This window comes from Kryptolebias marmoratus, linkage group LG11 (assembly GCF_001649575.2).
Source record: "Kryptolebias marmoratus isolate JLee-2015 linkage group LG11, ASM164957v2, whole genome shotgun sequence".
Taxonomy (NCBI): domain Eukaryota; kingdom Metazoa; phylum Chordata; class Actinopteri; order Cyprinodontiformes; family Rivulidae; genus Kryptolebias; species Kryptolebias marmoratus.
The window spans coordinates 1,721,151-1,734,959 of NC_051440.1; the positions used below are offsets into that span (position 1 = coordinate 1,721,151).

Consider the following 13,809-nt stretch of genomic DNA (forward strand, 5'->3'; position numbering starts at 1 on the left):
CCGAGGATCAGACCGCCAAGGTCCCCGCCTTCGGCCACTACCCATCCCACATTGCACCCGACCCCTTTGGCCCCTCCTATAGGTGGTGAGCCCATGGGAAGGGGGACCCACGTATCCTCTTCGGGCTGTGCCCGGTCGGGCTCCATGGGTGAAAGCCCGGCCGCCAGGCGCTCGCCAACGTACCCCACCTCCAGGCCTGGCTCCAGAGTGGGGCCCCGGTGACCCGCGTCCGGGCGAGGGAACACTGTGTCCAATAGCCGTACTCGTCATAAGGGGTCTCCAACTAAATATTCAGATTAAAATAATAGTTTAGAATTTAAACACTGTTTCAGCAGCTGGTTGCATATTTCATTTGGAGAGGAGATAGCGCTGTAAATCCCTGAAGTAACTTCAGTTAAGGAAGTTAGTGCAGTCCGATGATTTATGGCAACGGTGTCCGATTGTTTCTGTGTTTACTCAATAGGAGCCTTTCAGGACTAGGTTCTGTCTCCTGTTACGGAAAGGAAGTTTGTTCCCTTGTCTTGCATCCATCTTTTCAATACAGACCAGATGTGAGTCGTTTCAAAATGTCACACTTGTAGTCTGTTCTTCATCAGTTGATAATCTGGCTGTGAATTTCATGCAGAGAAAGAGTTGGAGAATATATATATATATATTTTTAAATAAAGTCTTATACATATTCTTTATTTGGGTAAAAGGTATTTCCTAAAATAAACAGTATTCAAAAGTAAGTATGACCATCCTATTAAAAAGCATCACTAGTGTCACAATAAACAACTTTATTTTGATCTAAATAAACATAGACGTAGAGTAATTCTTCTGATATTAAACTTCTAACTAGTCTATAATTTTTATTTTAACTATTTATTTTTTCTCTTGAGTTGCCTTCTTTTTTTGTCACTTTCACTACAAAGAAAACTGCACAAATTAAGATTTTCTACTTGATCTTAAACATGATTAGACACTGGAAAAGTAAAGGTTTTCTCAAATTTCCTTTTATAGTAAAAGAAACATACATTAATACTTATCAGTGCATTTGTTTTGCTGTAAAGTATCATCATCAATCATTAGCAATCATTTTATGATGATTTTAAGGTTAGACTTATAATGAGATATTTGGCTAACAAACACACACACAGATATGTGTAAAAAAACTGTTAACCTGTCTTAAACCTATTGGTTCTACATGTATGTATGTATGTATGTATGTATGTATGTATGTATGTATGGAAGGATGGAAGGATGGATGGATGGATGGATAAAATACCAATTAGGTTTAAACACAAAAAAGTCTGTCTATATGGGTAAATTTCCAGTTTCCTCCACAGTTTAGAAATTCTAGATTCCTGTTTAGTAAATGATCCATGACAAATTTATTCTGCTAATATTTTTACATGACAGACAATAAACATCTTATCTCCTAGGTTCATAGAAACCTTAGTGAGAGGTTTGCAGTAGCAGACCAGAATGCTTTATTTTGTTATTCCATTACTATTATTTTGTAAAACAAATTTAAATGTAAATGCCTTATTCAGTGTAACTTTTAAAGATTAAGTGTAGTGAAGATTGTTTGAGCTGTTGGGCTTTTCTTACATGCTGACATAAATAAGGTATTTACATACTGACAGGTTTACACACTTCTCAAAGGTTTAAAACGTGTGTTAACATGCTCTTTATCAAATTAAATCAGATTTTATTTAAAAACACCTTTAGTACAGAGATGTGTAACACAAAGTGCTTTACAGCATTCCTCAGGAAGGCAAGGACTATAATAAGAAAAAGATGTCTCCTCGCTTCCTGTTTTTAGATCTCTTTTAAAAATACGCTTTTAATCTTTGGCTTTTAACACACCGTGATTTTTGTTTTGTATGGCACCTTAAAACACACCTGCCGTGAACCTGTATGTTTATGTCTTTGTATGTTTTTCTTCTTCTTGTCTTAATCTATTGTACAGCACTTTGGTTACCCCTGCGGTTTAAAAAAAATGTACTATAGAAATAAATTTGATTGATTGATTGATTGATTGATCTGGAAGGCTCGTAAGATAAAAGCAAATTTGATAATTAGGTATGACTATGACCACAAAAAACCTTTAAAAACATAAAAAACCTTAAAATTAGTTCTAAAACACAGAGGGAGGCAATGAAGAGACTTTAAAATTTTTGTTAATATTTGTGCTGCTGAGTTCTGAAACAGCTGCAGCTGATGCAGACTCAGATTTACAATCTTTACAGTTTTATTAGAAAGTTGCTGCAGCTGAGTTATAGTCTGACTTATATTCTTCAGGGCAGAAAGCAGAGCCTTGCAGTTTATGCCTTTATCACCCTGCAGGTGATAAAGGCATAAACTAAGATTTTTGTCTGGACTGAAAGAAAAATGGTCAAACTTGGGCAGTGTTTTTCAGATGATAATATGTGGTTGTTGTAACATTTTTATTGCAGTCTCTGAAACATAAAATGAAAAATAACACCAAGGTTTTTGACTTGATCTGAAGGATTCATTACCAGAACTGAGTTTTTCTTCTTTCTCTGATCAGTGGAAATAATACAGCTTCTGTTTTGAAATTAATTATTACTGCCATGTGACTAATGAGCTTGAAAAGAAACAAAAGAAAATGCTAATGACTGTATCTGCACTTCTGTTGTGTTTCAACAGGTTTGACTGTTCAGACAAAGATAACTTCTTCGACAGCAGAACCAGAAGCTCCATCGTAAGTCCAAGTCTAATTTAATTGTGTTTTTAGAAAAACACTTCTCTAAAAATAAGTAAGAGACAGCAAAAGCATGAAATGTTTAGGAAAAAAATACAAATAAAATGTTTAGTGACCGTTTAGTGAACCAAATGTATCTATCACTTTATATATTCTGTGAATGTGCTCTAAAATTAGATCACATCACCATTAGTCCTAATGGTTAAAAAAACAACACCAGTCAAAACTTGGAACAAACCTGCATGTGGTTTTGTTTATTATGTATATTTATTCATTTATTTCTAATTTTGTTAAACACTATAAAGCCCACTGTACAATAATACATTCATATTTTAGTACAAACTAGATAAAAGGAACAAATGTGTTCTATTTTTTACCCTCATTCAAGTAAAAAAAGCCCTTAGAAAGCGTGTTGTGTTGTGTTGTGTTCTCAGTCATTATTTTGTTGACAGACATATGAAACACTGCAGAATGCTGCTGTAGTGATGTTGGTTTATAATCGTGACCTGCACATCTTTATACTATCACACCTCCTCTGTCAGGCTGCATTGTCACAATCAGATGAACAAAGATGTGCCTTAAAAAAAACATCAGCTAAACCCCACGTGTCAGATCCGGCCCTTGTTAACATTTTATCTGGCCCCAAAAGATAACATTTAAGTTTTATTACATCTGCTCCTCCAGTTTATGACAAATAGTCTATGTCACTTCTCATTTTACTTAAAAACTGAGCATATTTAGCAAAGACTTATAGTGACAGTTACTTTGAAGCCAAGAAAATTAAATTTTAATGTGTCAGTAATCTTTATTTTGATGTGGAAAAAGCAACAAGGAACATCAACTGGGACCAATCAAATGCTTGTTGATAAACTTGCAGCCAAGAAAAGATGTCTGGTATCTGACTTGAGTAAATGGGCATCAGAGTAACAGCAGGTCTGCTTTAATATATGCCATCATTTTCTGTATTTTCTTTTTGTTTTAAAGTTAAATGTCAGTAGCTGTATCCTTGGATTTTTGTCAAGTTTTGGCCCCCTTGTGTTACTAAGTTTGACACCCCTGAGCTAAATTGTGAACAGAGCTCTGGTTGAAACCATCAGTGTGATTAGACCGGGGCATTCAGCTGTAGTCCTGGATAGTTTTTGAATAACCCAACTCTCAATACAGAGAACATTTTATAAGACAAATCCGTTCAAATCATACATTAAGCTCCTAAATCAATTTCATCCTTTATTACATTTGCCTAAACTTAAACAGTTTAAACTGTGTTTTCTCTAAATGTCATACAAGCTGCATCAGATGTAAAACACCTGCACTATCAGAGTGTCTGTGTCCGACATAGGTAAAAACTATGCTGAACGATTACACATGTGAACCAGGCAGATATGTATTGTTAGTGTATTTGCTCAGTCATGTCATGGATATTAGAAAGTATTTTCTGAAGTTGTAATAGTATATACAAGTATATATATATATATATACATATATGTGTGTGTGTGTGTGTGTATGACTGTGGTATTGCGATATCTTGTGTGATCTAGAATGATCTGTTTGGGCTTCAAAGTGTGTGTTGTGAATGGTGAATGACTGTCGGCCACTGCCGCAGCAATTCAGTAACTAAAACTCACTGAGGTATGACAATTTTTGTGTAAGGTAAGGTGGATTAGCTGTCGTGGCCATCTGGAATCAATTGACTCCAAAAGTTAATCAGTTGTAGATGTGCATCCAATGATTCTTTTCTGAAAGTTTCATTGAAATTCGTTCTGTGATTCATGAGATATTTTGCTAAAAGACATACCAACACGAGCATAATAATAATAATAATAATAATTTTTTACCTGCACAAATAAAGAAATGTATGTCATGATGTCTTACATTTTCCAGTTAGACCAGGCTGCCTCATTTATAGATTGAATGACTTCAGTTTTGTTATAGATTGTAGCAAAACAGGCAAAAAGTATCCTCTACATGAGTAGTTGTGTTTGAACGTTTGACTATTATCATGTGTTAATAAACCACAAACCACCTCTGTTCCTGTTCATTCTGATTGGTTCATTCAGCCATTCTTAGTACTGAATAATGTAAAACCATTCACTGGATATCAGGACAAGTTAGTTGGGATTTCTAACTGTGGACTTAAACGTGAATCATCAATTTCATCTAAATCAACAGAGTTTATAAACTTTAATGAGAATCCTAGGGATATACATTTAGACTTGTCTGGAGTCAATCAACAAGCCAGTGCTGTCTCAGATGATAATACGGTATCATGAAAAGATTCAGTTATAAGACTGTTCATCAATCAAGTCTTTCACATTATTTTTGCTGTTTACTTTTTATTGTTATTATTTTAGCAGTTTGGTTTTCTAACTTTGTTTGATTCTCTGTCAGGTATTTGAAATTTTAAAAAGAACCAAATGCAAGGCTAAATACAGCATGGGTAAGTCTGAATTTTTCTGTCTCTCCTCGACATCATTCTATATTTAAATTGGTAAAAATTTAAACTTTACCTTAATCTCAAGCAGATAGTGTGATAATGACTATCCTCCTGGTTATAATTTGGATTGTTTGAGTGGATGGATTATTGACATTCTGTTCAGTATTTTCAAATCTTAATGCATGCATGCAATTTATTTGATGTTGATTTTAAAAAAAGGATGAATATTTTGGATACCAATGTTACAACTGCATTAACAAGCCAAGCCCATTAACAGACTTAACATCATAATGAGCACTAGCCTTACACACATCAAAAACATTACACTACATTATATAACGGCAACTAAATGCACAAAATCATTTCTCACCTGGGTTACTCTTAACTGTAAGCGACTGAAGAAATGTTGAAGCCTAGCTATTACCCTGATCTGGAGCAGGCTTGCTGCACAAAATAAACTTCCATACAAATGTATTGCCCACTGATTTTTTTTAAACCAAATCTAAGATAGGTTCCAAGATATTTGGAACTGAGCCTGTATTTAAGTAAAGGTAAGGACACAGTACTTCTTTTTAATGTATTTTAAAAAAGTGTTTAGGATTTACTTTTTTGTCAAAGAACAATCCTAATTCAGTGTTAATGTTAAATATCATCATCGGATAACATTATTTGAAGTGGAAACTTAAAAGTTATGCTTAGCATAGCTTTGGAACAATTTATATCCACAACGAAAACCTTTCTAAAACCACAAAAATCACTTCCTTCATCAGAATATCCTACCCATTTAAAATTAAAAGCTGTCACAGATGTATGCACTAATCCCTTTATTAGAATATCCTATCTTTATAAAGTTTAGCAGTTTTGTTCATGTTGTACTAAAATCATTAATCGGTATATCCCACTTGTATGCAGGGTAGCACATTCCGTTGCATCAAATCCCTTCATTTTAGTAATCTACTTTATGAAATATAGCGGTAGTATTTGTTCATGCACTTAATCCTTTCATTAGAATACCCAGCTTTAATAAAATACGTAGGTAGCACATTTTGTTGTACCTAATCCCTTTATTTGAGTTTCCTACCTTTTATGAAATACAGCGGTAGCACATGTTGGTGTCCTAAAACCCTTCATGAGAATATCCTACCTGTTCAATATAGGGGGTAACACAAATAGATGCATTAAAACCCTTTATTAAAATATCCTACCGCTATAGTTTTCGGTTTGTAAACATGACGGTTGTAGTTTTTGACGGGCAGCACTGACAGTCAGGGCCAGTAGCTGGCTACGATTTAAGGTACCCTTTGTGCACACAGTCAGGAAAGATGAGTTTGTCCTATTTCGGCCCATGGTCTTGGAGTGACTTGCAGCTGAGGTTGGAGTCTCTTATTCCTTTATGTAGTTTTAAACAAAAACTGGCAGCGGTTTTAGTCACATTTTGCACCTCTCACAGTTAAGTGTCTCAAATTGTAATGTTTTTTAAACTTTCATTGTATTTTATGTCTTATTACCTGATATTTTATTGTAAATATTTTATTACTATAGTTTCCATTATTAAGACTGCTGTAAATGTAATGGGTTGTTTGCACCTTGCACATTGTGCTGCATCTTGGCCAGGTCATCCTTGTAAAAGAAATTAATAATCTCAATGGATTTCTTTCCTGGTAAAATAAGGTTTAATAATAAATAAAAATAGACTTAATTATCCAATTAAGTCTATTGGGTAATTTTTTTCAAACCTCCTTTTCAAAAGATTTTCATGTCTTTCGTTCTGGCATTATAAGCATTATTCTTGGTAAATCATTGTAAGGTGACCATAACTGTTTGAATATTATCTGGACCTAATTTAGAGTAATTTCTTGATACCTAAACTCAAAATATTGTTCCCAAATTCTAAGTGGTCATTTTATTGTGTTAATTGAATTTTACTTTTGTGTTATTTCATTGAGTTTTGGTAATATCTTAAAAAGTATATTTGGTTTCTTTACTTGTAATGCGTATGATGAGGACATACATACTTGGTATGTATTACATATCTGCTCCTCATGTTGTTATTTACATTATTTATACACATATGATACACGTATCACGTATGCTTGTTTATAAAGTATTCAGTACATTATAATGCTCCTCTCACAATTATTTACATAAAACAAATCTGAAAATGTTTAACACCTAAGTTGACTCATCAATTGTTTATGAAAATTCTGGTAAAATTTTCAAGTGTCTATGAACTGGTGAAAATGTTGTGGTGTTGGTCTGCTGTGGTCTGCTGTGACCTCTGCTGGTGAAAGTTGTAATTGCTGTTAGTTGTATTTTTGACAAAACTGTTTTTTTTTTAAAGTGTGGTCATGTAAAGGTCCCAAATTGTCTGTTAGACAGACCTAAATTACCTTTTCTAGCTATTTGTTTATGACTGAGACAGTCTCTGTTGAGCTACATTCTAATTTGAGAGAAATATCACTGTCTTGTATACAAATTTTGTTTGTCTAATAAAATTTACATCACTTTTTCAACATATTAAAAGAAAACTGCAGTTTGGCTTTTCAGGGCAGTACTTGTGGATGATAAAATCTGGTCATATTAATGCAATATTTCAGCTATGAAATTTGAGACGTCATTCAGAAAGAATTTTGTTTTACTTCAGTGGTCTGCAGATCATCACACAAAGTACTGCTGGGACTGACCCAGTTTAAACAAAGCAGTTTTACAGCTGGGAAAGAGATCCGGTACCTGGAACTGTTGGCAGTGAAACGGATTCCTAAAACAATCAATATTCTTCCTTGTATACCAGATATCCTGAGATCATTAAAGAATGAGCAACCAGAGAGCAAAAGTTCTGAAAAAACACCTGACTCATCAGTATGCAGCCATGTCTCAGTCACACAGAGAAAACTGATTCTGTTGGAATGGAAAAAGTAATAAAAGTTTTGTTAACCAAAGACCAGGCATTTATCAGGACCATCCTAGTAGGAACTGCAGCCTGAAGAGAAGTTGACTGAGGAACCTGAAGCAGTCACAAATTCACTGGAATTATTCCACATCTCCTAGGACCTGAAAACCAGCCTTGAACTGGACCACTGTGGACACCAGAGCTGTCCAAAGAAATCAGACAGGGGATGAAAGGATACAAGAGGTGCCAGGACATGCAATAGACTAATTCATCATCCAAGTTGTTGAAGAAACCTTGGCAGGCGTTGAGCTTCACCAGCTGTCCATGGTGTTTGCCCTGGTGTCTACAGCAGTGTCTCTGGGCATGTAGGTGCATGGCACAGAGAAGGTAAACGGGTACATCAGCCAGGAGAAAGAAAACTATGATTAAAATATGCAAGCTTGGTGGCAGACAATCGAAAATCTACAAGTGACATACATTCACACACCAGTCGTGAGTTGATGTTGTTGATGAGAAGATTGAGAAACAACAAATGCAGTGGCAGACAGCAGATCACACATACTGGTGCCATGTTCAGAGATGAGATGTTTCACAGTTGTAAACATGGTCCTGTCAAACTTTTTTTGATGTGTTGCCATGAAATTTTTAATTACCTTGTTTTTTCTTTTAAAAAATGTATGTACAATTTCCTAGTTTAAACACTTGATATGTTTACTGTGTTCTATTGTGAATGTGGATTTATGAGAATTGCATAACATTGCGCTCGGTTTTTATTTACATTTTACAAAGTCCAAAATTTTTCAGAATTGGGGTTGAAGGAAATGTATATGTTAGATGTCAGTTAGGCAGTTTCCAGATTTACCAAGTTCTGTTAAATCCATCATCAAATGGGGGAAGGAATATGGAACGTGTAAATTTAAGTCTTCAAATATTATAGTTAAAAGTTGTTCAGTTTTTTTAACTATCAACAGTACAAAATTAATATAAATGTTTAGAAACACTGCTGATTCTTGTTTATCTCACAGTACTCTCATTAGTTCTATAAACTATTCCATCATTTTTTTATAAATGGGGTAAAATGTCATTATTAAGCTGACTGCTGTAATAAAGATTAAACTGAAGTTTTGGGTTTATAGTGTTCGAATTCTTCTTCTTGAAATATGTTTAACACCTCTTTTGTTGTTGTTTTCTTCTGCTAGTAACACATTGAGACTGTATTTTAAGCATATTAAATTTACATCTGTGTTCTGTTGACAGGAATTACCGGTCTCCTTGGTAGTGGTGTTTATACTGCAGCTTACCCTCTTCATGACGTAAGCCAAATCTGTGCATAATTAGCAATTATTGGTGATTGAGGTTTGAAAATCACGAGCTACAAAATGCTTTAATGCCTTTTAGAGGGGCTTTTCACTTATAGATAAGACAGTAATGCAGCTTTGTTTGCTTTACGTTTCCAAATTACCAGCAGAGTAATTGTGTTCTGGTTTAGACATATGAAAGACTGCCAACAAGTCCACAATGTGTACACTATTATTTGTAATGCATTTGAAAGCTGTTTCCAAAGATTACACTATTATAATAAAGTAAAAAGGTTTAAAGGTAATGTATGTGTTTGTTTAAAATCAATTTAACTGAAATTAGACCATCTCATATGATTACTTTTTATGTTTTTGTCCATCTGGAAGTCAAAGAACCTTTGATATTTTCTGTTTTTTTATATTTTCTTTTTTTCCTTTTAAGGGAGATATTAATGAGGAAAGTGCAGAACCCAATGACAGAAAGGTGAGGATGTACCTTTTATACTTTTGGAGGTCAAAATAAGAGCACATTTTTAGCCTAGAGTTGTAAATAAAACCCAAATATGGCATGCTCTTTACTACATACAGTTCTTTAGTGTATGCGGTAATTGTGAAAATATCTGTTGTTATTTATGCTTTAGATTTAGAATTCTGAGCGTCAGCAAGTTGTGTACAGCCACTTTTGAAAATCATGGTCTATTTTTGTGTGCACAGCCTCCAAAACTGTCATTATTTTGTTGCCCATCTCTGCCTTTGCCTGCTTAGTGGCCCTCCTGTCAGCCACCCCCACATTTATGATTTCCTCTACTGGAGTGCACTTTAGAAATGAAGATAGTGTCATGATCTGTCGATTTTGCGGTTCATTTGTCTTGTTTTTGTTTGTTTTTTTTAAATTGTAGATTCAGTTTGCTTTGCCATTATGTTTCTTGTGGGTTTTTTTTTTTTTTTTTTGGATTCTTGGATTTGGATTGTTGGTTTCCTGTTTCTCCCGTGTCATTCGCCATTGCTTTCCCTCAGCCAGTCAGTTCTTCTCCTCATTACTCACCTGTCCCTCATTTGCCAATCACCCCAGCTGCATCCACTTGATCCTCATCTCTCCCAGTACTCATACTCCCAGTTCTCACCTAGTCATCAGTCTGTCATACTGTTTGTTCTCCGACCTGTTTCCTGTGTGCTCCTGCTTGTTTAGGTCTTTTTTTGCTGCCTTGTCAGCTGTTTATTTTTTGTTATTAAAGTCTTAGTTTGTTCTCAAGCCCTTGACTTCCAGTCTGCATTCTTGGGTCCATCTGAAAATATTTCTTGACAGATAGGCAAATTTGGACCAGGTTTTTTATTAATTATTATTCACCAGTTGGTTTGTAATGTAATTAGTTACATACATGTAATGGTGTTACACAACTTAATTACAAAATAAAATAGCTGTAGTTTATTAAAGTTGCCAACAAAAGTATGCATTTAACATTACCTTTACTTACAGTTAGTTATATTTTCTGTAAAAAAAATTAGACTCAATGTTGATTAATAGTCTACTTTTTATTTTTTTTGCAAGACACTATGGAGACTTGCTTGTCAATGTGGTTTGTTAAATAGTCCCCAACAGTTGCAGCCCAGTAAGACACTAGTTTGCCCTATCTTTAACCCATCTATGATAATTCAGTGCTGAATTATCATAGATAGGAATTATTGGTTTTACTTGTATCAAATACCAAAACAGAACTAAGTTGGCCTCAGAAAGCTTTTTAGTGATAAAGATTAGCCTTTTTTTTTTTTTTTTTTGAAAAAGTGCTTTTCTTGTCAGGTTGTGTGGAGAGAGCAACAAACCCAATGCGCAGACTCATCGTGGTACAAGGAAATAATTTATAACATCTTTTAAAATAATAAGAAACAAAAACAAAACGCTGACGAGGCAGCAAAACCAAACTTCAACAAAAATCCAAAATGCAGCAAAAAATGACAAAAACAAGACATGGGCGAGGCACAGGAGAAACCAGACAGTGTGAGTAAGCGACAGTGAACCAGTAACTAAGATGAGGAAATGACCAGGTTTTAAAGCAGAGGGTAATTAGGGGAAGTGGGCACAGGTGAGTGATTACATACTAGGAGCAGGTGGAGACGAGCGTGGCAAGTAAACAAGTGTCTGACAGAGGAGAAGTGAATAATGACAGGAACGCAAGAGGGAGAAAAAATACAAAGACAAAACATAAAAACAATAACCCCAAATAGAAAAAAAAACCTCAAAGAAAAAAACAAAACAAAACCCAAATCCTGACATTTCTTCACATTTTTTTCTTTTCTGTTTAACAGTTCTGCATGAGATGTGTTGTCTCAGTGTCAGTGAGAGATCTAAAAACATGACAATTAATTACTGGATATTGTCTTCTACAGCTTCTGTATGAGGAGTGGGCAAACTACAGTGTTTTTTATAAATACCAACCAATTGGACTTGTGCGGTAAGAATTTTTTTTGTAATTTAATGCCTGTCATAATTGCAAGGTTACAAATACCACATTAGTTATAGTTAAATAATCTGGAATACATTCCCTAGTTAACTGCACATTTAAAATGGTCTTGATTGTTACCTCTGCCAAGGAAGTTATATTTTCTGTAATGTCTGTACACAAGATTACTCCAAAGGTTATGAACGGATTTTCATGAAATTTTCAGGAAACGTCAAACCGGGTAGAAGGAACAAGTGATTAAATTTTGGTGTTGATCTGGTTAAAGTTCAAGGTCAAAAGTTAAGGTAACAGATCAGCCCGTACTCTAACTCTGCAGCTGCATAACAGGAATGTTAAATTGCACAGCTAAATACCTCATGGGTCAAAGATGGCTGTTGATTTCAAAGTTCATGGGGTCAAAGGTCAAGGTCACAGGTAACCCCTTTGTTAAAACTTACCACTGGTACTGCATGTGACCCTTTTGTTTGCTAAACCAAGGAAGTTATGTTTCCTGTTGTGTCCGTTGGTTTGTTTGTCTGTTTGTTAGCAAAGATCAGGTAAAAACTAATGAACAGATTTGGAGGACATTTTCAAGAAACGCTGGGGTTATCACAAAAAACAATGGTTTAAATTTTGTTGGTGATTCAGATTATGATCCGGATCACACTATTTTTTAATCACGCTGTGGCCTTGTTGGAGGTTTGCGCTCTCTGAGTGCTTCTAATTTATTCTGGTTTCTGAGATTCATACCAACACAAGACTTTATCCCTCTTAACAACTTGTTCTCACCACCAGTTTAATGAAGGATATGTTTTTTATTTGATATTAAGAGAAACCTGATATCAAATCATTCCAGATTAACCAGCGATTAACGTGGAGGTGGGATGAAATAAACCAATCCACAAGAAGGCAGTAAATTCAGTTTCATTTATATTTAAAGGCCATCCTTGTTGACTGGGATTGTTTGAAATTGTTATTTCATAGCAATTCAAGAGAAAAATGCAACAAGTTACAAAGTTTGGGGTTTTTCACTGGATGTTCCAGTACCAGAGCTAGTTCTTAACTGGTTCAAGTTAGCGTAACCTGTTTGGTTTTCCACTGCCAGAGAGACCACTTAAAACTATGTCAATAAGTCACATTAAAAGTATCTTCTAGTAAATGATTGCTCTTACCTCTGTTGGATTCTAAGTTTCTGTAAAGCATCAAAGTGCAGATAGACACTTTATCTTTATAGATTACAGGGTTGGTGCCAATATTCCTGCAAACAGATGTCTGAATATCAGCATTTTACTTTTTAACACAGTCTTAAAAAACAGGCAGTGTTTTTGAAGTCCAGGAAAATAAGTAGCATTAGTTCCTGACACTGCTAATGTTGGTTAGCTGTGTAACAGCTTGTAACTATAACTACTTACTAACGCTGTAACCTGACATGATCAAAAACAGAGCATCATTACCTCCCTTCTTGCTGGGAGGCACCCTTCTCCCCAAATTCGCAGTGTCAAGTCAGATGTGTTGTGTTTATTGAATTTTACTTGGGTTTTGATTTATTGTTAGCTTGTGGATTTGATTTTGATTCATTTTTAATTTTGTAACAAAATTATAAAAGGCTAATTTGGTTTCTTTAATTATAATAGGAATGATGAAGACTGTTTTGATAGGACTCAGCTTCCACTTGTTGAGATCTGATAAATAATAGGGGTGAATCAAAGTTTTTCATAAGGTACAGTTAAGTCTGTTATTAATCGAGAAATTTGATCTGGCGGTCCTAATGAAAACCAACTTACTTCTTACATATTTCTACACTCATTTCTGGAACGGAGCAGGAGACACTCTGGACAGGTTATTGGTCTATTATGGGGTCAGTACAGAAGCACACACAAAACAGATAACCATGCACTCTCACACACACCTAAGGTTACTTTAGAATAGCCAGTTTCCTTAACGTGCATGTTTATAGACCTGAGAAAAGAAAAACGTGCACACACAAGAAAAACATAAAATCCTCACACAGATAAAGCTCCAGCTGAAATTGGGACTGA

The 13,809-nt window shown here is 35.0% G+C and overlaps 1 protein-coding gene across 1 annotated transcript in view; it reads left to right on the forward strand.

Moving 5' to 3' along the window:
- The window catches only part of LOC108250024 (anoctamin-1), a 58,114-nt gene that overhangs the window by 3,951 nt on the left and 40,354 nt on the right, over nucleotides 1-13,809 (forward strand). The window contains exons 2-6 of the mRNA XM_017439700.3: nucleotides 2,656-2,710; nucleotides 5,099-5,147; nucleotides 9,292-9,347; nucleotides 9,775-9,816; nucleotides 11,718-11,782. Of these exons, the coding sequence (XP_017295189.3) occupies nucleotides 5,144-5,147; nucleotides 9,292-9,347; nucleotides 9,775-9,816; nucleotides 11,718-11,782 (167 nt within the window). The 5' untranslated portion in view covers nucleotides 2,656-2,710; nucleotides 5,099-5,143. The remainder of the gene's footprint in view (nucleotides 1-2,655; nucleotides 2,711-5,098; nucleotides 5,148-9,291; nucleotides 9,348-9,774; nucleotides 9,817-11,717; nucleotides 11,783-13,809) is intronic.